Source organism: Barbatula barbatula (genome assembly GCF_947034865.1).
Source record: "Barbatula barbatula genome assembly, chromosome: 17".
NCBI lineage: Eukaryota > Metazoa > Chordata > Actinopteri > Cypriniformes > Nemacheilidae > Barbatula > Barbatula barbatula.
Window position 1 is genome coordinate 16,008,611 of NC_136780.1, and position 24,935 is coordinate 16,033,545.

Genomic DNA, 24,935 nt, shown 5'->3' on the forward strand with positions numbered 1-24,935 from the left:
ACATCCTGTACAGACAGCGCTCGCTCAATATAGCATCTCGGTTCTATATCGCTGGGATCTATAGCTTCTGGATAAAGATGCACTGTAGATGTAGTATATTTTGCATAACTTTGTATTAGCACCTATCGTACTATTGCTCTTGTATGGCACATCGCCTATTGCTCCCTGAACTCTAAATAAGTCGCTTTGGATAAAAGCGTCTGCTTAATGCCTAAATGTAAATGTATAGGTCACACTACATTCCTCTTCCTTCTAATGAACTCAAGTGCAAATGAATTGTGAAAGCAAGATCCGACAGAAGCCACTGAGGATACTGAGCTCTATGATGCGAAGACTGAAGATTCAGGTTAGACGGCCAATATTTGTACAGTGCCAAGAGGTTAAAACTACAACGTACCTTTCGAGGCTTCACTTTGTCCTGATGGTCATATTGTCCTATGCCTTTATAGCTGATGCCAAGCCACCACGGAATGCCTTGCTTATCCTAGTAGACAAGAAAGTGTTCACTTTAGGTTTAGTGGTATAATCAAAAATATAAACAATCTTTGCATAAAGATTTAGTCCATACAGTGTATATCATAATAAAACTAATATCTCTGATTGGTTAATACAGCCTTTCAACAGCGCTACAGAATATCACTTAAAACTGCATTCTTAAAAAAAAGAATAAGAAACTTGTTAAAAAGTGTCTTCTTACTTTACCCTGATACGCAATGGTAAACTTTAATAATGAGTTATAGGTTGGGTCAGGTATTGTGGGTAGTATCACTTGTTCCCCTTCAGTCGGTCTCTCGACGTTGTGAGAGACTGACTGGGGTTTGATCTTGAGAACCTACCTTCTCCGAGATAATTAATTAATAAAACGCCAATGGGCTTGGCGAATGGCACGCGCACGCCAGTCTCCGCCCCGTGCATACGGGTATAAAGGAAGATGGCGGCGGTCATTCACTCATCCTTTGTTCTTCGGAACCTGTGTGTTTGCTGATGCTACACGCGATACTCGACTTCGAGAAAAACCTGCTGGATTTATGACGCGGAGCAGCGGACTTCTCCTTTCGGTGGACTTCCCCTGGGCGTTTCGGCAGAAGGCTACAGACCTTAAGAGGTAAGTCCCTCCGGCTACGAGCATGTTTCGTAGCTGTATCCTTGGGTGCGACAGACTCATCCCGGAGTCTGACGGCCATGATTCCTGTGTCACTTGCTTGGGGCTCAAGCATGCTGAGGCAGGTTTTCACTGGTGCAATGTCCCGTGTGTGCGGACATAGCAATCAGGGTGTTGCGGTCACGGTTGGCTACGTTCTTTCGAGCGCTGCCACCACCCCGTCTGTTTCCCAGGCGTGTTCAGCTGCCGTTTCGGCGAGGTTGACCGCTTTGGCGAGCGGCGGGGGTGATTTAGGGACGCGATAGATGTCGCTCCGTCAGCTTCACGCTCGCGGACCATCTATACCTCTTCACGCTCACCTGGTTCGTCCCCTACGAGCGGCAGACGGCCGTCTCATAGTGGTAAGACTTCGCACACGGATGATGACGCTATCTGTGTCGCTGCGTCGGACAGCTGCCTGCTGGCATCGGATGCGGAAGAGAGCTCCGGAGGAGACTCGGGCTAAGATGTCGGCCATGCTTTCCCGGGCAGCCGCGTGCATCGGGTTGCAGGGTGTAACAACATCCTCGCCGGAACGCTCGCGGCTAGATGCGCGGTTTCGGGGGCGTGGTCAAAAGCCACGCCCCGCTCCGTTACCATTTTTCCCGGAGGTGCATGACGAGCTCGCCAAGTCCTGGAATGCGCTCCTTTTGGCGCGTTTCAGGCTGGAGGGCTCTGTGGCTGTGACTTCCCTGGTTGGTGGGGCGGCTAAAGTCTATGTTGACGTTCCCCGCGTGGAGCGTGCAGTCGCGGGCCACTTGTGCCCGCAGACAGCTGCCACTGGGGGGGGCTCGACCTAGACTCCCGTCCAGAGCACGTAAGCTCTTCGACACTCGTCGAAGACTTGCAGTGCTGCTGGACGAACCGCCTCCGCTCTCCACGCCATGGCGGTCCTCCGGGTTTTTCAGGTAAGTCCTGAAGGATTTGGACGACGGGAAGTTCGACCCAACTCGTATGAGAGCTACGTACTGCCACAGACCTCGCGCTACGAGCGACGAAGGCCACGGCACGTGCACTGGGTCGGTCGATGTCCACAATGGTGGTCCAAGAGAGGCATCTGTGGCTTAGTCTTGCGCAGGTGAGCGGCGCCCAGAACGTCGGTTCTGGATGCGCCCATCTCGCAAGCAGGGCTGCTTGGTGATACCGTGGAGGACGGCAGTTCTCCGCGGTCTGGCAGACTGAGGCGATCGAACAGATCCTGCCACGCGGCAACGTGCCCGCCAACAGGTCGGCATGGTCTCGGGCACAGTCTGGTTCCCAGCAGCCCTGCCCTCCCGCGGCGGCCCTCCGGTTAAGGAACCTCCCAGAGGACGACCCACCAGAGGTGGACCCCCGCGGAAGAGGGCATCTGTTCCCCGTCAGCAGCCCGCCAAGAGGCTCTTTAAAGCGGCCCTGACGGGACGAACCAGGGGGAGATTTTACTGGGCCCGAATCCCGGCCTTTCCAATGCCGGATCGGAAAAGGACGCTGCCTGCCGCGTTCCATCGAGTCTGGGCCCTTTTCAGGGTCCGGCGCCCACATACTCTCAAAGAGACAAATCTCCCCTGGGTTTTCCTCCACAACACTCTCGTCCAGACGGTGTATGGGATGGATCGGGCCGCCGACCGCAATCTCCTCCGGACATTGCGTTGGGCCGCCTGAAGCAGGTAAACATACAGAGCCGTCAACCTCCCTGGGGGTCCCCCCTGTGCGAGGTGACCGTACTGTCAGCCACCGAACCAGCCTCCCCCGGCACGGTGAGGCAGATTGTCCCTCTGGTCCCGTTGTCACGGTTCTTGGGCGCTTGGTAGCGCACCAGCCCGTCACACTGGATAGAGAGGACGGTCCGTCTCGGTTACTCGATCCAATTCGCCAGGCGCCCCCCCCAAGTTTCGTGGCATTCTGTACACCTCGGGGCGAGGAGAGAATGCTTCCGTACTTCGGCAGGAGGTCGCCGCCCTTCTGGCGAAGGGTGCGGTCGAACCCGTCCCTATAACCGAGATGTCGTCCGAGTTTTACACGTCATCGTGCCCAAAAAAGGGCGGGGGGCTGCGGCCCATTTTTGGATCTGCGGCACCTGAACAAGCACCTGCACAAGCTGCCGTTCAGAGTGCTGACGCAGAGGCGCATCCTGGGCTCGGTACGTCACCAGGATTGGTTCGTGGCAATCGACCTGAAGGACGCGTACTTTCACGTCTCTATTCTCCCCCGACACCGGCCGTTCCTACGGTTCGCGTTCGAGGGAAGGGCGAATCAGTACAGGGTCCTGCCATTCGGTCTGGCCCTGTCTCCACGGGTTTTTTCCAAGCTAGTGGAGGCTGCCTTAGCTCCTGGCAGGGAGCAAGGCGTGCGAGTGCTAAACTATCTTGACGACTGGCTTGTCTTGGCACACTCGCGAGATGTGTTGTGCACGCACAGGGACCTTGTGCTTCGGCACCTAGACCGTCTAGGCCTCCGGGTCAACCAGGAGAAGAGCAAGCTCTCCCCCGCGCAGAGCACCTCTTACCTCGGTATGGAACTAGACTCTGTCCGTATGTCAGCACGTCTCACCAACGAGCGTGCACAGTCAGTACTGCGTTGTCTGAGGTTGATCAGTCAGAATCCCTCGACGCCGCTGAAGAATTTTCAGAGGCTCCTGGGGCACATGCCGTCCTCGACGGGGGTAATCCCTCTCGGGTTGATGCACATGCGGCCGCTTCAGCACTGGCTACAGAGTCGGGTTCCCTGGACGGCGTGGCACGCCGGCACCAGGCGGATTACGGTAACGCCTCAGTGCCTTCGCACTCTCTTACCCTGGTCAGACTTGACCTTTTCTCCGAGCGGGGGTTTCGAGGCGTGTCGTGGGAACGACAGACGCCTCCCTGCAAGGGTGGTGTGCGGTGTGCAAGTGGGCACGCAGTATCGGGGCGGTGGACAGGTCCCCGACTGCGTGGGCATATCAACTGCCTAGAGTTGTTGGCAATCCTTCTGGCACTGAGGAGGCTCCAGCCCCTCGTGCAGGACAAACACGTGCTAGTCCGGTTGGACAGCACGACTGCCGTAGCGTACATCAATCACAAGGCGGCATACGCTCACCGCAGTTATCACAACTCGCCCGACGCCTCCTCCTTGGGAGTCAGCAGGTGAATCCCTGCGGGCCACGTTTCTTCTGGGCAACCTGAACCAGACAGCCGATGCGCTCTCTCGACAGTGTACTCCCCACGGAGAGTGGCGACTCCATCCCCGTGCAGCCCGGCTCATGTGGGAAGCGGTTCGGCAGGCACAGGTGGACCTGTTGCCTCCCCGGACTCCACCCATTACCCGCTATGGTATTCCAAGACCGAGGGTCCCCTCGGCACGGATGCCCTAGCACACAGCTGGCCGCGGGACAAGCGGAAGTACGCCTTCCCCCCCCAGTGAGCCTCCTTGCACAGGTCCTGTGCAAGGTCAGAGAAAGGGGCATCAGGTTCTGGTGAGTGGTGCCATACTGGCCCAACCAGACCTGGCTCTCGGATCTGGTAGATCTGACGACAGCCCCCCTGGCCCATTCCCCTGACGAAGGACCTTCCGTTGCAGGGGAAGGGCACGTTGTGGCACCCCAACGCAGGCCTCTGGAACCTCCATGCCTGGCCCCTGGACGGGACGAGGGCTTGCCCGTTAGCGGTCCGGGAGACTGTCTTACAGGCTAGAGCCCCGCCTCTAGGCGGTCATACGCTTATAAGTGGCGCCAATTGTCCTGGTGTTCTCCCCGGGAGGAGAACCCGCGGAGTTGCCTGATCGGATCAGTGCTGACCCGCAGGTAAGTATCCCCGTCAGCACAACCTGGTCACCAGGTTCCTCAGGAGCGCGAGGAGGGTGTGTCCACCCTGGCCGCGCTCCGTACCCTCTTGGGACCCTAATGGGGTCCTACAGGGCCTTGGTACGGCCCTGGTGAGCCCCTAAGTATTGCCAATCTTCCTCAGTCGGATGAAAGATGCACTCTTTGTGGCGCTCACCTCCATCAAGAGGGTGGGGGACCTACAGGCATTCTCTGTGTCCCAAAGGTGCCTGGAACTCGGGATCGGTAATTCTCACGTGGTCCTGAGATCCTATCCCGACAACGAGCCCAAGCTTCCCACTACTCCCTTCCGGGACCAGGTGGTGAACCTGCAGGCGCTCCCCTCCGGAGAGGAAGACCCAACCTTTCTATGTGTTGTGTCCAGTACGCGCGCTGCGCCTCGGTATGGACCGCACACAGAGCCTCAGAAGCTCTGAGCAGCTCTTTGTCTGTTCTGGGAGACGGCACCCGGGGGGGGCTGTCTCCAAACAGAAGTGGCGCACTGGGTACCAATCCCAGGATCGCCGTGCCCGCTGGCAGTGAGAGCCCACTCCACTCGTGGGCACTGGCACAGGGCGCCTCTCTGGCAGACATTGTAGAACTGCGGGTTGGGCTACGCCCAGTACCTTCACGAGATTTTACAATCTCCACGTGGAACCAGTTGCAGCACATCCCTTAAACGCCGCCAACGTTTAGGGTGGGCTCCTGGTTTGGGCGTACGCCTGCGAAAGCGCCTTCTCCCCTCACCAGGTGAGACTAGTGCGCTATTGTAGCCTACCTACTTTCCCCTCTCGGGCGAAGTATAGGCATTCCATCCATCACTAAGCATTGCACTTGGTAACAGACTGGGCGGAGCCGTCTGTTAGAACCAGGTCCGTTACAGGTAGAGTCATCCCTGCTCAGGCAGACCCCTGTATTAGGACTAGTGCCCCATACGTAGTGACTCCCCTTTGGGTCGTCCCGTGTGTTGAATTCCTCACTCAGGATTTCCCGATTGGTGAATCTGTGACCTCCCCGCCGGTGGTAATCCCACCTGGATTGTCCCCCTATTCGGGCTAACACCGTTCCGCATGTTGTTCTCCCCGCCGGGGAGACCATGTCATGTCTCCACATGTACCTCCCCTCCGGGTAGGATGTGGCCTCCGTAGCACACTCTTCTAAGAGGAGAGCAGTGTTTCCCCAGTGTTCGGCTCCGGACAGCTCCTCGCTACTAGAGGCGTACGCCACTGTCCGTGAGGCCGTCAGTAGAGGCTTCTCGGTATGACCAATACTATATGACTGGAAGATTACGTCTCGCGGTAGCACTCTGGGACTCGCTAGCCCAGTCAGGGTCGCTCCGCTAGAGGTCGTGATATCGGTGCAAGCGCTGTGGCGTTTAAGATTGATCCCCAGTCAGTCTCTCACAACGTCGAGAGACCGACTGAAGGGGAACGTCTCGGTTACGTCTGTAACCTCGGTTCCCTGATGGAGGGAACGAGACGTTGTGACTTCATGCCACAACGCTGCACCGAATCACTGCAGTGAACGGGAGTGCCCTCTCAGGTTCCTCAGTACAAAGGGTGAGTGAATGACCGCCGCCATCTTCCTTTATACCCGTATGCACGGGGCGGAGACTGGCGTGCGCGTGCCATTCGCCAAGCCCATTGGCGTTTTATTAATTAATTATCTCGGAGAAGGTAGGTTCTCAAGATCAAACCCCAGTCAGTCTCTCACAACGTCTCGTTCCCTCCATCAGGGAACCGAGGTTACAGACGTAACCGAGACGTTTTTCAACACACGTAATTAAACTGCAATTTTGTGTTTCAAACAGAGATGGCGATAGAGGCAAACGTTGCATGTTGCAAATAGCATTTTGAAGTCTCCTCTAGGGTTGCATGATGTACCGTATACATATAGAGGCATTGCAATGCTAAAGCTTGAAAATACTGGTGATTTTTTAGACTGTAGTATTGTACTACCGTACATAATGTTGCATATGCGCATTAACTTTTATGTGAACTACTTATGTTTGCAAAAGCATCACCTTTTAAGGACCCAAAATGCTGTTTCAGCCATAAATGAATCCGTGCTTTGAATGAGTCAAAGTTTCAGTTAGCCATTCAGTAAGACACACACTTTGTTCGTTCTCTGTCAACAATGTCAGTTTCACATATCAAACAGTATTGCTGTATAGATGTAATGTCTCGCATCGAATTATAATCCTTTTAGTATTTGGTGCACATTTAGGTTGTAAATCTTTGATATGGACATTTTAAACATATCAAATATTTAAGTGTGGCACAGTGTTAAATGACTGGTTATTACAATTGAAGTGTACATTAAACAAAACAAGTCAAATAAAGATTGGCATTTTAAATAATACTACAGTGGCCCAGATATAACTGTAACTTCTGGTAGACCTCTGCAAATAATCTATGTTGAGTAGTTCAAATTAATCTAAACACGATTAATATACAATAAAATATTAATAGAAAGTAGGTTGAATATAAACGAAGAATAAAATTAATTGTTGTATTATAACCAAACACAGCCCAAGAGTCACATACACGGGCCTGCGTGTACGTCCGATGAAAACGTCTATATTTCTCTTTCTGAAAAACAGATACTGATGACATTTATTTAGAATATAAATTGATGCCCCCACTGCCCCCCCCCAAAAAACCCTCTCTCTAACACTATACCTGCCACTGAGCAAATTATGGTTCACATGACACAAAAAACTAAACATTTAAAAAAAAACACAGAACAACTGCTAAACTATGGAGACAGATCAGTCTCAAAAATAACTTTTGATTAACAAAACTGCAACTAACCAGCCATGTCTGGGTCCTTTTACAGATGTTTGTGTAGCTATTATTTTAAAAGTAGATTGTAAGATGTTAGGAATCTTCCTGCACTGTTAATAGTTTTTACCTTTACTTCATAGTAATGCACTCCATACGTAGGCACGGACTCCACGAGGGACAAATACCTAAAACAAAGGCACTGATCAATGTTTGCCTCAGATTAATGTTTGACAGCTTCTTAATGTTCTCAAAGTACACAGCATTAAAGGATTTAAGCAGCCAATCATAAATCATGTCTCCCCGCTGGCCCGCCCCCTGAGACGAATGATTGTTTTTCTGATACTCACTGCACAATGGCCTGGCCTCTGGAGAGGCCTTTCAACAGCTTGTAGTTCTCAATAACACGCTCCTCGCTGCAAAAGAGAAAGCTGATGAAATCTGCGGGCCGGAAATATATCCCCTCGCCTCCCCTCCTACCACCCCAGGCCAATCTCAGTGTGTCAGCATAAAGACCCGAAAACACAGATCATAAACCATAAAGCTCTCGTCAAGAGCTGTAAATGATGCAGCTGCTGTACATTTACATTTCATGCTTGTCTGTGATGCTTTCTTAAATGACAGATCTGACTGAACATCGGTTAAAAGCTTGATTTTAAAATGACTTTGGATGTATCAGACGTTCTTGTTCACACAAAGTATGACAAATGTAAAGCTTACTATAACAGTAACTTTATAATCCAGGATATCAAAAATAATTGTTGAAAGTTTCCTAACTACATAAATACAAAGTCTGAAAAAAATACAGAGCATATTTTCTGTTATTTTCACCTGCTTCTCAAGTTTTCCATTTTTGCAAATAAATGCAAATATAGATTATATTTTTATTTGAAATGTGGAAGAAATATTGTTAGGAGTTCACAGAATGAAACAAAAATAAACACAATACTTATAAATAGTGAATTCAGAAAACAGTTTTTAAATGGTCTATTATTATTTTGTGGCCGTATATACTGTCTCTAAACTGTATGCTGTTTAAACTGTTTATGGTACCCTATATACTGTACTACTGTATATCATTTCACTCCGAAGGGTCATTTGTTATTTCTAATTCTTTATTGATCTCTTCCTTTAATGAATTCCTTTAAACACACCAGTGTGCGTGTCAACGCATGTGTTTTTGATTCCAATTGCTGTGTGTGAGTGTTTACTTTACCAGTATGCTAGTGACGGATGCTCTTGCAGTACTTTAGTGGGCAGTGCTGGAAGTTTCTTCAGGTCCGCCCTGGTGTTTTCATCACTAAAATCCAAACAAATGTACTTTCATATTCAGTATGTTTTAATCATAACATGTACATAATGTTCGGAGCAACATTACCACACGTAATGCTTGGGATAATAATAAGACAATTTTTTTTCTTTTTTTTTCAAGTCCAGACTGAAAATCTGGGCAAAAGTCTTGTAGAGTATTCCAGCCTTTACATGAACTAATAATGAGCAATATAGTTTTCCAGCATTTATTAATCCTTTATTAATGTTGATACAATTATTCACAGGACTGGGTAAAAAATATTGATTCCTCGATTTGAATCGATCTTCAATTTAAAGACAAATCTATTCTTAATGCACGTGCCTCAATGAAGGAATGTAGAATGTATTTCGCCTCTCGTCCTGAAGGGGGTGCCATTATTCGAGTTGAATTTTGAAACATGTTTCAATTTGTTCATGATTTTACTGTTGCACATTTATAATGTTTTTATTTTTTACTCAAATAAAAAGGAATTCAAAACATAAACTGTGTGAGTTCTTCTATTAATGTGAATGTGTATTTCATTAATACAGCTGAGTAGGAGGGTTTCGGTAACCAGCATATATTTAAAAATGGTATTCCATGTCTGCTAAACTATAATTTCAAATGAAATACTGATAATTAATCGATAGTTAATCGAATCGAAGGGCTTAAATCGAGTGGCTTATTGATGAGAGGTGTGCTATTACTTTTATAAGCGATTGGGCAAAAGGTGTTCGACAGGGGGAGGCAAAAATCTAGCATTTTAATCAGGCAACCAATCAGTCTTTCAGGATCATCGTGAAGCTACGTCCATAGCAACCATTTATAGGCAACCTAGAAACCGATCCCATAGACTTCCATTATAAAAGGTCTCAGAGCATTGCGTTAACAATGCAAGGTTGTGGGTTCGAGCCCAGGGATTGCAGATACCTATGTATAAATGTACAGGATAATGCAATGTAATGCAATGTAAGTCGCTTTGGATAAAAGCGTCTGCTAAATGTAATGCATGCTAATTGTTTAAACATTATGTTAGCAACATGTTAATTATGCTAGCACACATGCTAATCGTATTAGCATTATGCTAGCTAGCATGCAAATCACGTTATCATCAGGCTAGTAAACATGCTAAATTTGTTAACATCATATAAGTTACGTGTTTATAATGCTAGCATCAAGTTAGCAGCATGCTAATCGTGTTAACATCATGTTAGCAATATGCTAATCATGTTAACGTTATGCTAGTAACATGTTAATCGTGTTAGTGTCATGCTAGTAACATGCTAACTGTTTTAGAATCATATTAAAACAACATGTTTTTCATTCTAGCAAACATGTTAAAATCCTGGTAACTTGATGTTAAAACTTAATGTTAGTTCCGAGTTTTGTAACGGCAAGCACCACTCACATTTTCTTCTGAAAATGTCCCTTTCTAGTTTTGGCATAAAACTGTGCGGCTTGGACGTGGTGTCCGTCACAAATAGAGTCGTCGCGGAGAGCCGCTTCTAGGACACTTCAGTAACGTGCTGCTGCAGATTAACAGAAGCATTGACTAGAGTGGCCGCGATCAGCTCCGGTGGCTGCGTTGGAGCCGTAACGTGCCGCACAGTGCAGTGTAAATGAGGTATAGATGTAAATGGTGTAAATGTAAAGTGTTACTGCTATTTTGTATTCTTAAACCACAAGGTTTGCAAAATAGATGTTTTAAAATTGGTATCCTTACCTTGTATAGTCTCCTTTAGATTCCTGTCAGAAGAAATATTATTAGCATGGGCAGACGTAAAATTGACAATTAAATGTTTTGATAAATCTGATAGTTTTACCTGCAATGCATGAGCAGCTAATTTGAAAACCAGCTCACTGTCCACCTCTATATCACCCTGTGGACGAATACAAAATATGAATTACTATTATGTGCTATGAATATTATTTATGACTTTATTATTCGCACTCTGCTGTGATATTCCTGCCATGAACAAACAATGCTCACATCCGTAATGTTCAAACAATTGGCCCTATTTGCATGGTCTAAAGTGCACGACGTAAGTGCACTTAGGGGGTGTCCGAATCCTCTCTTGCAAGTTTAACAATGGGGAAAATAGTCGGCACGCCAAGCGCATGGTCTAAAAGGATTGTCCCGATTCTCTTATTGAGCAATGGGTGTGTTTTGGGCGAGAGCAGAAACGCATCTGCTCGTGCGCAAGGTAAAAGCGCGAGAGCAGACCATCTACAGGAAAAAACTTACTTTATATCTATATACACAATAATTATCTTTTACATTGTCATACATTTATTTTTTATATTTGGCATGTTTGTGTGCTGCTGCGCGACCTCAAAATAGCAACGCACAAACAATGTGCCTTAACACACCTCGTTTTCACAGATGGGCGCAAATGCATTTGCTGACACCTATTTACACCAACGTAAATTCAAGCTGATGGCATGTACGTATGTATTGACTATATTTCAACTCACATAAAGACAAACATTATACTGGTGTTCATAAAATGAAAGTTGCAATGGTGTTTTCTTCTGTATAGTGACGTATATCTGAGATTTCGTTTTAAAACGGTCTCCCGACTACACTAGTGTTTTCAGGTGTTTTCCAAATGCTGCCTATCCACACTGAAACATGCTAAAGATCTAAAAAACATTCACCTATCATTCTGAAAAGCAGTCAAAACATTAAGAGAAAACTTTTACTTTTCTAAGAAACTATGAAAAATAAGTAGTACATTATATTATGTCTATTTATTTTTAGATTTATTTGTTGACGAGTTGTGGTCTGTTCAATAAATAGTCAAAGTTCTGAACTGTTGTATTGTGTTTTATTGTTCAAGTCTAGTAATGATAATATTACTAATTATTTATCAAATATTTAAATGAATAGGTGTCTCTCACATTGACCCACAGCAACATAAAAATAGTGTAGATTAGTTGTAAAAAAATGTATACAAATAATTTCTTCGATTTACTTTCCATCTCATTCATTTTTTAAAAGGTAACGCAATAGTTACATTCCCAGGTAATTCATTACTTTTATAATGATGTAACTCAGTTACTAACTCAATTACTATTTGTGAGAAGTAACTAGTTACTATAACTAATTACTTTTTAAAGTGGGAATGAGGAAATCAAATTTGTAGCAACCAGTCACAAAAGATATTTTAGTTTAGATCTCAGTTTTATGGAGCGAGCTACGAGATGTTGCTGGCAATAGTGAAAATCTCGCTGTATTCTCTGATTCAGAAGGCAAGTATGTGCTCACATCCTCTCTCTATGTCCCTGGGAAGCAACAGCATTTCTGCCATGGAGAGATATTAGCCGTCTGAGGTCTGGGACTAAGGCATCAAATGAGACAATTAATCAATTTGGAGGGCAGAGAGACTGTACTTACATTATAAATGGCGGATTTGGCATTCAGGAAAAACAACTCCACGGTTGTTGGATCCTTCAGGAGTGAAATGCTCTCAATATAAAACCTCAAAAAGAGAGAACTTTCAGTTAATGATTATTTACTGATTATCAATAAACAGAGCTTGTAATTTCAAAAGAGCATTTATCCACTAAATCCCGTCCTCAAACTACAATCTGAAACAAGGAGCTTATTTAAAGCAGCACCACAGTGAACTATGATTCAGTGGAGGAATGTGAAAGGGCTGAACTCTGTGGTTAATGTGGTCATGTGACATTAGACATGAGGTGGAGATCACATACCTCACGAGGAACTGAAGAGCAATGGGCCCTGATTTCTTGGAGAAGTCATGTTCCAGCACTTTGCGGTCCAACTGCAACCATTTGCACTGACCACTGCAAGAGGAAAGTTCATCTGACTGAGATGTGCAATCCAACATTCAGATCCGACCCAGTTAAAGCACTGCCATTTAACACTTATGGAAGAAATCAGCAGTAAGACTACAAAATATCTTTCTGCCCAGCCCTCTTTAAAATGTATTCCGGGTTTATTGTAAAATTATGGGTACATTTCATGAACGTGGGATATATTTTTTATATATTGTCATCAATAAATACGGCTGTTAAACGATTAATCACAGTTATTACATCCGTAAAAAGTTTGTATTTACAAAATATATCATGTAATATATATAATATATAATTATTTTGTATTTATAAACACATTTGAATCAGTGGTTCTCAAACTTTTTCGTTGTATGGGGTGCATCGCTTTGGAGCCCCCAAATAAAGACTTAAAATCTTAAACTTATTTTGACAAAATTGTCATGATTCCACTATCATGTCATGTTTATTCTTTGTCTTGCGGCGGAGTCATGGCATGGCCTTAGGTTTTGTGTGAGAAAGTCATGGCTTTGTTTTGATTCTGACTTGCCATGTGCTTTCTCGTGTCTCGTCAGTGTTCCCGCCCTTTTGTCTCGTTAACCTTCCCTGAGTGTTTCAGTACCCGCACCTGACCCTTGTTAATTATCCTTTGTCTGTCTCCCTTTAAAGCATCCTCGTGTTCATTGTCCTGTGCTCGTTCATTGTGTTTTGTACCTTGTACGTGAATGCTGTTTTCCCAGAAAGCCTGGTTAAGTCTTGCTTCGTGTCTAGTTCTTGTTAGTTTAGTCTTGTCCTTAGTGTTTATGTTCCTAGGTTAGTTAGTCCGTGTCCTGTTTCTAACTATTGTTTATCCTGTCTTGTTTTACCCCGTCGTGGGTTTTTGTTTTCTGTTTTATCGTATATTAAAGTATATCTGTTAACCTTCATCCGTGTCTACCTGCACTTGGGTTCTTCAACCACGTCCACCCTCCACGTTCATGACACAAAATAATAAACAAAAAATATTTTGTTTTTGTTTTACAATGCTGGAACATCAGTTTTGTGGTTGGTGGTCTTATTTTTATGACGTTTAATTGCATTATATAACATTTCTGTATTTGATTAAATGCCACAAAACCTGTGCCCCCCCTGGATCCATCTTGGGGCCCCCAGTTTTAAAACCACTGATTCAAAGTATATATCACTATAAATATAAGTAAAATATATCATAAATATATACATGTATGTGTATCCGTTCATATACAGTATACAACATAAATATGCACAGAACACAGACATACGTTAGGTAAATACAAACTTTTATTCTGGATGCGTCTAATCGCAATCAATCACTTAACAGCCTATAATATACATCCAGACAATTGTTATTGTTATAGCGAATTAAGCAAATTATCCATATAAACATCACAATGCTATTGCCCTGAACTATTTTTAAACATGCAACAGTTGTCCAGATGAATTCAAATTTTAAAACAGCATTGAAAAATCAATTTTAAAGTACTTACATGTCATCCAAATAGGTGAAGCCAAAATATTCCTTTTCTTTAAGGTTAAAATGGGACGATACCAAATCCAAAAGTTCACGAGATAACAGCTTTGGCTGCGAGAGAGAATCCACCGATCAATATCATGCAGAGATGTTGACCAAGGTGTGTTATATTTGCATTGACATTGAACTAGCATCAGCAGTGAGACAATCATTGAAAAACGGTACCTGGACCAACATCTCCAACTTCCTGTCGTCCAGGAGCTGCACCTGGCAGAGTCTGCCCTCTGTCATCTGTGGACACAATGATGAAATCAGAAGAATCATGAATGAACTGCAGGGCTAAACCTAATGCTGGATTCACATGTCAGAGTCAAAATACATGTTTTGTGCAATACACTTTCGATTATGTACACACTCAAGTGTTCAAGTAAACAGATCCAGAGGTTTCACTTCCACATGATGAATCACGGCTCTCAGCAACAACAGTACAAACAATGCAGAAAGAATCTGTCAGGTCAATGTGTTCAAAACACTCAATTGTTCAGACCTTCAGCCTTTATTTGGTAACGTTTAAAAAAATGAAGCTTACATTACCATAAATAGCCAGCATTCTCATGTTTACATTAACGGTCAATTGCGAATTGACTACTAACCTCGATCACATGCGGTTCCAATCTTGCATGTACCAAGCAGTGTTGCGTGTTACTAGTTACTAAGTTATTAAATACTGTAATTGAATTACTTTTCTCTTGAAAGGAAAGAAAGGGATTACTCTTATTTTTTGGTGTGTGGTGTAACCCTTGTCTTATCGTGTCACGTAATTCTATTGTAGTCTAGTCTAGTCTAGTCTAATTACTTGTAGTCCTGTTTATTGTTTTATTTAGTCCTGTGTAGTAAGTCTCGTTCCAGTTACCATTCATGTTCAAACCCTTGTCCTGTTATTTTACCCCCTCGTGTTTTTTTGTGTATTTTAATAAAAAAATATTTTGTTAACCGCTTACCCGCTTCTGCACTTGGGCCCTCTGTCCTTGTTCCTGCACCAATTCCTGACTACATGTGCGTACAATAGTGGAATTGACATCAAAATTCAAAGTCTAACTCTAAAATCTTAGCTTGAATGTATAATTCTCACATTTGCAATACTTTGGTCAGTTAATAATACTGCTTTATATAGTTTTGTATTATTTATTTGAATTAATGAAAAGAGACGTTTCACATCTGTCCTTGAATCACTTAACTTATCAAGGTTTATGTAGGATATAGAAAGTAGTTAGAAATAAAATTTACATTTAGTCATTTAGCAGACGCTTTTATCCAAAGCGACTGACAGAGAGATAAGCGATATGTCATACAGGAGCAATAATGAAATTGGTGCTTATACAAAGTTACTAGTTTCAACAAAAGTCGGACAAATACCTGTTGAGAGAAAACCTTTTTTTATATTAATTTCAATAAGTAATGAAACACTTTTTGGAGAGAGTAATTTGTACAGTAATCTTATTACACTATTGAATATGTAATTAGTAACTAGTAATGAATTACTTTTTCAGAGCAACTTGCTCAACACTGGTACCAAGTTAGTGTAACTATTGTATTTTTACTGTACGTTCAATATTTTAGTATTGATAAATTGTTTCTTTTGTTTTGGTGTCTCCCTAAACAATTCTTGAAGAACAATGAGAAATATTTGAGATCTTTAATACGCATGTGCCACCACAAGGCATGTAAATGCATTATTGACATAATAAACAAAAACGTGACGCAGCACAAAAGATAAACTTATTTTGGAAACACTAAAACAACAAGAAGATGTTAGCAGTTTCTTAACCAGTAGAATGTAAAATAACCACAAAAATGTTGCAAAGTTATGTGTGGTTAAACACACAATTGCTTTGTTTTTCAGCTTGACTCACAACTATGTGTTATAAACAGACCAATACTAAAATTGTTTCTTTACAAGTTTAAATGTGATTCTGGGAAACAAGCAGGCTATGAGGAAGTCGTTGGTCAAATGTTATAAAATACAAAGAACATTTTTTAAATAAAAGATAAAAGATAAAACATAATTCCTTGCAGGCTGCTGAGAGAGAGTTAAACGTAATTTACGTAAATTTTAATTTTGTGACCAATATTTGGGAAGAATTTGAATGCACTTTTTCAGGTCTATAATTTTCTAAAAAGCATGAGCTGTATTCTGAGAAAAGCGATTTATCCTTGTGTGTAACAATACAGTGAATAGAGTTCATAGTCAATCGAAATGAAAATTGCAAGCCTGAAATAACCAGTGAAACAAAATCTAATTAAACTTGGAAAGAAACAGATTTTGTTTTATTTAACCTATTTTGAAATGTTTTAAAGTGCTACCAAAATTATTATTTCAAGTTTTCATCATATTTGTAATTAAAATAAATATTTACTTAATAGAAAAACTAGAAAAACTACTGACATTGACCATGTTAATAAATGTGAAAAGCTTGATTTCTTTCTCCAGCTTTTCTTGAAAAACAAAAGATGCTTTTTAAGACATTCTCAAATCAGGCTGTATTGATCATCCGGTTTTAAACTTTTAAATAGTTTTTTACAAAACACATTTTTTTGCTCATTGCTAATAGTTGTGACGACAAAGTAAGAATATATAGCATAAAACCAATGTGGACAGCACAGCTCAGATTTGAATCAAATTTTATTTTGAAATTTTGATTGCAGAACTTGGTGTCTTGACAAATCTGAAAATCTCAAAAATCAAACCAAATAATAATCTCCAAACTAAGCCACTAAAATCACAGCCTCATTTACAGTGTCAGCATGGCACGAACAACAACAAAGAAACTTAAAGAACTCCAAATCTTTTTCTAACCCTCCACCCCAAATCCGATACAAAAGACCAGGTACCTGATAGACTTCCCCCAGGTAGAAGCAGGTTTGTAGGCATTGTTGGCATGACCTCATCCTTCGCAGGTAACACCTCCTGATAATCCACAGTACGATCTGCCATACAAAACCGCCACTCCGAACCAGCAGAGTTTCCACCCCACACGCTAAGCCCCAAGCCATGGCCGCACCGCCGCCGGCTGGTACCCAGGTCGCCCCCGCCTTACGTAACCAGACCTAGTTTGAGTCCAACCCTAGACAGACCGTTCTTTCACCACGTCTTAATCTTTGCTCCCTAGCGCGAGATCGACAAGTAGGTGACATGCGTTTTGAATAAATTCCCCACATGCGTGGAGACTCAGCTCTGGATTTGCAGTGAGAAGAAGGGAATGGGAGTTTTTGAGAGTCTGTGCACTGAGGTTAGAGTCGTAGACTCTGGGAGGGTAGCCAGGCAGCTGAGGTTTGCGGGACTCCTTTGCCAGCCACGGTTTTAGCTCCTACTGGCCTTTTTCAAGCACACATGGAAACATAATGGCTAGATTTGGGTCCACTCCGCTTTCGAAAGCAAACCAGGCTCTGCCAGATTCTCCAGGGCATGTCCAGCCTGTCCACGTGTCTCATGTTCACAGTCCAAACGCTGGTCCAAACATCCCTCCTATGGTACTTTACAGTTTGACAAAATCTGAGAGGATTTACAAAGCAACCCTTAAGACCCATTAGTGAAGGTTATACGTTTGAGTTTCTGACTATGGGAATTAAAGTGGGATCTCATTAGAATCGTATATGTTTCTTCAAGATTAGATGGAAAGCAAATGCAGATTTTTTTCCTGAGATATGGTTTCTCCCATACCATTGCAGAGAAGATCTCAAAAGTCTGTCAAACTATCCTCGGATAGACAAAAGTCTTCAAATTCTCTGCAAATTCTAAATACAATACAACTGACTCAGTTGAGTTTTATATGCTTTGAGGAATTTTAGGAGAGACACAACTCTGCTCAGAAAACTTACTTTGAGTGCATATTTCAACACTCAATGTATCAATTGAATAAATTATATTCCATATAATCCAAAACAACCATCATGTAGTTCAGACATTTTTTTCCAGTGCAGCACGTGTTCAAATCAATGTTCTTTCACAAAATTCCTTTCCTTAACTGACTCAACGTGTTACGACAGAAAGGCAAAATAATAGACAGGTGAGATTAACACAGCCTTCTTAAACACAACACCATTAACAACCGTCTGATGCACTTCTGAGTACCAGGCCGTGCAGGAATCCCACTGAAATGCATTATGGGTGGAGAAAGATGGAAAAGTGCAGCAAGTTAAAATTATAAACCGCCTCTATGCTGTTTTTAGGAATGAACCAGCGGAAAACCAGCGTAACAGAGGCAGCTCTCTCCAAATCCGTTTTTTTTTCATATGGAAACATTATTGCATTGTTAAAGGGCTAATGTGTAATGACAGTGCTAGTTTGCCATATGTTACAGTGCCAATTCTAAAACAAGTGAGGGTTAAAATGAGAGATTTGTGGGCAATATACTTTTCAGAAATGAAGGGCTTCTTTTCAAAACCGAAGGATGCTGCATTGCTTCCCTGTCAGTCACCTTAACAGATGGGCCTTAAAGCTACATTCCGTTATGTTTACCTCTCTATTGCCATCTCTGTTTGAAACATAAAAATTGTAGGTTACTTTTTATATTGAAGTGGCGTCAAACAGACATTTCCTGCAAATTCAAAAATGACGTTTTAAATTATGGATCATTATAAAATTACGCAAACTAGGGTAAATTAAGGATTTTTTTGTTGTTGTTTATTTTCTAACCCCAGTTATGGATTGCAGCTTTAAAGGCACCATATCACCCCAGCTTTATAAATATGCAAGTAGTATAATGTAATAACAATGTAATAGAATAATACATTACTAATAACATAAATAATGGACATAAATTGATTCTTAGATAGAATTTTCTCTACTAGTCGTACACTTTTGTACGATTCACAACATACAAAGTTATACAAGTTGTATGAAGTCATACGCGTTGCCACATCATCCAATAGTTACGAATTCCTGTGAGATTAGGTTGGTATCTAAGGTGTTTTTTGACATGTTTCTATGTGGTTTGGTTCCCTTCTCAACCAAAAGCCCATCTTTACACGTCTATGATATTCGGCTCAACAAATAGATTTGGCTCATACTATATTTTTTCAGTTTCAGAGTGTGAGAGAGTTCTTCAGACTATAACTGTCACCCATCAGACACATAACAGAAAGGCTCAGAACTGAAGATCAGTCAAACCCATGAGACCGGTTAAATTGATTTATCTCCTCCCATAAGAGAGTCCAACCACTCAGAAATCATGTGACCAGCATTACAGCATGAATTAACACCCCATTCAACAGCCTGACCCTCTTTACCCCAGAACAATGACTGTCACCAGTTTCAGAGAAAGTTTTGTCAATTTCATATTCTATGAGCAAACAGAACATCTACTTTGGTATAATAATCTTCAGTTCTCGCAGCGCCTGCCTGCCATTCCATCTTTATTGGCTTTCTGTAGATTCAGCTTCATGAAAATATGACTCACCCAAACAGATATTAGATGTTTTTCTGTGACATTTGTTACGTGCTATTTATAAGTGGCTCTGGTTATAAGTGCTCATATCCTCTCAGAGACTCCAGTCTCTTTGCATGTTGTAATTGGCTACCAGCAGATGGAAGTGCATTTCATTTACTCAACATTACTTGTTGTCTATCAGTCCAATTATTTCTGCAAAGTCATGAGTTATTATTACCACAGCAAATATTACTTTACACCTAAACATGAACAGTGACCGTGTGCATTTCGCATCAGTGAATACAACTGAATTACTAAGTATGTGCATTGTTTTGGTTTTGTTTAGGAAATAGAAGATTGATAGTTGCTTTAATCGAATATTTAATTTGAAAAATAATATACATTCTATTAATTATTTTATACATGAATTATTAAGTCAATTAAGATTTGTATGATTATGACTTGAACTGATTTTGTGTCTATACAATATGAGTTAATGGGTTTGGTTATCAACGTTCTTCAAAATATTTTCTTCAGAAGAAGGAATTAAGATCATAAGGTTTGAAATGAAAAGAGACCCCAACAATCTCTACCTGTGAAAATAAACTTCAAATGATATGAAGACTCGTTTTGAGTTGTTTCATCAGTACATTTTGTAGGCTTGTTTTAAGTTAGACATTATTAAAGAACACAAAAGAAGATAATTTGAAGAATGAACTGGCACCCATTCACTTGGTTTGGTTTCGCATTGGTTTTGTGTCCGTACAAAAGAAGTGAATGGAGTCCAGTGCTGTTCGCTTACCAACTTTCTTCAAAATGTCTTCTTTTGTGTTCTGCGGAATAAGTCATAAAGATTTGAATTGTTTTTTTCCTAAAGTTTGTCTAAACTGCTCAGATGTCTAAATCGTCCGCGTACCCTCAAGACGCTGATACACAGTCTGTGTTTCAGAGGTTATTTGATGTCACAGGGGAGGATGTACAGGACAGATCCTGAGGGTTTGTAAAGTTGTAAAGGACAAATTAAAACATAATTCCCCAGAATCAATCCATGTCCCTAACAAAACATATTTTGTTCTCTAATCTGCAATCTTGAGCAGAGCGCCTTTGCTCAGTAGAAGAACACGGTTATAATTGAGAAAGGACATTTCAGTAAAAAAACCTCAATGAAGATGAGCCTTCATTAATGTGGAGAAGGTTTTCATTAAAGGTGCTGGACTGAAATCCTATATTCCAGAGCATGTTTATCAGTCTTTGTTGTTTTTGTGAGAAGCTTTCACATAATCCATAGGCAAAAAATTGTGTATTGTTTGCAGTAGCAAACGTGTACCCCCCAACACAGATACTTACCTTACGGTGGTATTTTACTAGGGATGCACCGATACCACTTTTTAAGCATTGAGTACGATACCAATACTTTTTCCCTGGTACTCGCCGATACCGACACCGATGCTAGGTTTTTTTTGTTTGTGGCAATTTTCTAAGAACAACACAATGAGACTAATGAACATATCAGCATCTTTATTTTTAACAACTTCAACTCATATTATGAATAAATAAATCAATCTTACGTGCTTATCAAAAATTTTCTAAGCCAAAATTCACAGTGTCCAATAACCTCCAAAGGGCAAAACCGAGGACATAAGCATGCAGATTGCCATGCGTGGGTCGTCATCATTGATTTTGAAATATTTCCACACTGCTAAGCGCCAATGAAGCGTTAAGAGAGTGATTTACATGTTCAACAATGAAGGACTGCGCTGAAGGACTGCGCCTCTGAAGAACTGCGCCTCTGGACCCAGACACGGCGCCGAACGAGTCTACATCTATCTTCAGCCTTCCATAGCACATTATGTGCAGCTACCTGCTCAACAAAATCCATGTCCGCCATTTCGCAACAAGACTGGAGCCGCCTGCCAGAAGCCCCTCCCATGACGCGATTGAAGCGAATTCCACGTGCGAATGAAGCGAGTAAACTCTAAATGTTCAAGCGTCCAACTACACACAAATAGCGTGATTTAGGTGTGAACACTATGACATTGTGTCTGCTACGGCAGGTGTCTCTGTGTGCACTGGAACGTTCTGTCAATTACGTCACGTGAGGTATCGGTCTTTGGTATCAGGGAAGTTTTACGAGTACGAGTAAGAGTACGAGTACATGAGCTTGGTATCGGGCCCATATCTTATAGAGAAAATTGGCTGACTTTTATTGAGAATAATATTTTATAAATAATTTTATCACAGATAAAGGGGTCGTTTCTAAATGTTTGAGACCTACCAGCTTACACAATGAAACCGTTGCTAGAACATTGACAGTGTTAAATAAAGCCACTGAGGGCTGGGAGGCTTCTTTTGGAGACTGTAAATGAGAGGATGAGAAAACACTGCTGAAAGCTGTGACAGTCTGTGCTTTGTTTAACTAATAGCCACCTGTCCACTTTGACTTCAGTGATCCAACATGAAAACTGCAGCTGGGCCACAGTAGCAAAACATCCCACAGTATCTAATGTTTATGGGCTATACAAATAGTGCTGTAGGAAAGTTTAGATGTCATATTTGTAGGATGTGATGTCCATTCAAGTCATTTGGGCTGGAATTGGGCATATTCCCGGTGGGCCGTTGCTCAGCGGCCAGAATGCGAGTGAACTAAGGGGGACCCCCTCCAAACATAATCGCAGATGGACCGCAACTGCACATGAGCCGGAAAGCCGGGAACACAATCGTGCATGTACAGAAGTCCAAGGGCAGTTTTTTCTACGGATCCAGCCCTGGCCAGTACAAGGTCAAATATCAAAACAATTGTTTAAAGTCTTGACACAAATCATTATGTGATATTAATGACTGAAGCTTGACACACATATTCCTTATGTTTCTGCAAAACAGAATTAACACTCAACATGCTTCAGAAAATCATGACTTCGTCATGTCAATATTAGGTTCACTTCAATCTAGATTTCTTGGAACCCGGACAGGACACATGACTGTTTACAAGGTCACCAGAGGAACACTCTGCAGACACTATTAAATTGTCATGACACACCCGTGTTTGAACAAAAAGCCACACTAAAGGAGCTTCCACATTTTTATGGGCTGGAATGCATGGAAAGAAAAAAACTGTTCATCATTATTACATTTCGATCGATTCCGGGAGCACAGCGGGATAGAGATGTGCGGCTCCAGCCCATCTATACATTTAGATTTGTTCTGGATATCATGTCTGCAAAGCAAACGCGCACGGGATGCTCCGTCAAACTCCACCTTGTCTGTGTTATTAGCTTATCTCTGTTTACTTCATGTGATGAATAATTTATCACCACTTGTGTCACAGTCTGTCTCGGTGTATGACTGGAGACAAACCGTTCTGTCACGCTGTGAACATGCTCTTATTCTTATACACTGACTGAACGTACTCATCCTTTCTATTTTCCAGTCATGAAGTTGAAGGTTAATTGTGTGACTGTGAAACTTGCTAATTAAAGTTAATTAAAGTCAATGGTTTTCAGGGAATATGCATTTTTTGCATCATATGCATTGTGTTATTTGCATGTTAAACTAGAAAGGCGAAGCTATTTTAACATTGAAGAAATGACACACGTAAACTTTAAAGTCCCCGTGAACTGGAAGTTGCTATTTGGACGCATTTCAGAGTAAAACAGAATCAAAATGGAACTGGCAGGAGACTGGCAGTTGAAGGGGAGGAGTTAACGCCCAAGCCGTCCAACTTACATCATCTGAGGAGGATAGCCACTAGACGGTGGAAGTACATTTTCAGATTTGAACTATTATGAGGGTACACAAAGTTTTTTAAAGAGAATGACCCACATTGATGCGCTATTTACAATAAAGGCTGCAATATTTCATGAAAAAAAGCTTTGTACGTTTAAGTTTCACTGGGACTTTAACACTGGTGATTCTCAATTCCAAGAACGCATGAACAGAGTTATGTTCTCGTGGTTCTCTTGCGAGGCACCCTCGGAAGAACGAACTTGGATGGATACGCCGCAGTGACTTCTGGGACTTCAAGCAGGTTCTGTACGTTAGCAAGGCTAAGGTACTTCCATGCGTTCTCTGTTCTTGTGTTCTTGAGAATTGGAACCGGATTTTGATGATGTAGAGCAAGAACACGAGGACACAAGACCCCGGAAGAACGCATATTGAGAAACGGCCACTATCTGTCCGAATGACTGATACGGGCCATGAACTCACACATGCTGACCAGACAACTGCATAAGTTATCAAGTCGCTGCCTCACAACAAATAAAAACATTCCTAGAGGCAAAACAATGTCTTCCTGTCAGTCTACATCCCCGTAAACAATCTCAAACATGCAGGATGCTCTCTCGCAAACAACCATGTCGTTGTCAAACATATGTTTACCTCAATTCCAATACTGAAGAGAATCCTATTCTACTATTTTCTTTCTCTGTGAGTCTGTCTCTTTTCCAGTCTCTTGTCCAACTGTTTCTGATATAGACACTCAAATGCCTGCAATGACCTTTGACCCTCTAGACAAGAATTCCTCCACATAATTCAATTCAAACCTAATTCAGTTAGTGGTGCAGTGTGTGTGTCCGTTTGAGCAAATTCATAGAGGATTCAGTGCTGAAAGTCAGTGCAAAGTCCAACCAAAACCTTTGTGTGCCAAGACACACACATACAAATTCAATGGGCCTCATTCATGAAACACGAGCGGAACGATTCTTTTGTGTAAATCGTTCGTAAAGCCGTTTTGACGAACATTTTCGGATTCATGAAAATGTTCGTATGATCATAATGTTAATTGGTAAGGAGAAAATGTAAACCTGCTGCATACCACATGTAAATAGTGCGTAAACTTGCACGAAACGTTCTGTATTCTTTTAGATAAAATGACGACAATGCATTTTGATGCTCTGTGTATCATAAAGATATTTCACGAGTTCGTTTGCCCTGTCTTTTAGCATTTTTAGCTTTGGGACGGGTAAAATGCAGGGCTCGTCACCGTCCTTTTTTACACAGCAGTCCAATCACAGTGGAGAAGAGGCGGGACAAGCACTACATTGACCAACCATCATAATGGAGAAGTTAATATTAATGGTTACTGCATTTTAAAATGAATTAACTTTCTTCTAAATAAGATACTAGTAACATGTAGACTAACTCTTGCAGATTTTCTAAATCCCAGCAACAAATGCATAACGCGCAGTGCCCCCAAAGCGTTGTCAGGCGCCACCAGCTGGAGCTAAAACCCTT

General features: G+C 42.5%; 1 protein-coding gene across 2 annotated transcripts in view; it reads right to left on the reverse strand.

Moving 5' to 3' along the window:
* frmd4bb (FERM domain containing 4Bb) overlaps window positions 1–24,935 on the reverse strand; it is a 45,551-nt gene that overhangs the window by 15,335 nt on the left and 5,281 nt on the right. For both annotated transcript variants that reach the window (XM_079477956.1, XM_079477955.1), the window contains exons 2-11: window positions 14,503–14,568; window positions 14,294–14,388; window positions 12,708–12,800; window positions 12,388–12,472; window positions 10,814–10,870; window positions 10,714–10,736; window positions 8,916–8,999; window positions 8,050–8,115; window positions 7,830–7,887; window positions 398–484 (exon numbers count right to left, since the gene is read on the reverse strand). In XM_079477956.1, the coding sequence (XP_079334082.1) occupies window positions 398–484; window positions 7,830–7,887; window positions 8,050–8,115; window positions 8,916–8,999; window positions 10,714–10,736; window positions 10,814–10,870; window positions 12,388–12,472; window positions 12,708–12,800; window positions 14,294–14,388; window positions 14,503–14,568 (714 nt within the window). The remainder of the gene's footprint in view (window positions 1–397; window positions 485–7,829; window positions 7,888–8,049; window positions 8,116–8,915; window positions 9,000–10,713; window positions 10,737–10,813; window positions 10,871–12,387; window positions 12,473–12,707; window positions 12,801–14,293; window positions 14,389–14,502; window positions 14,569–24,935) is intronic.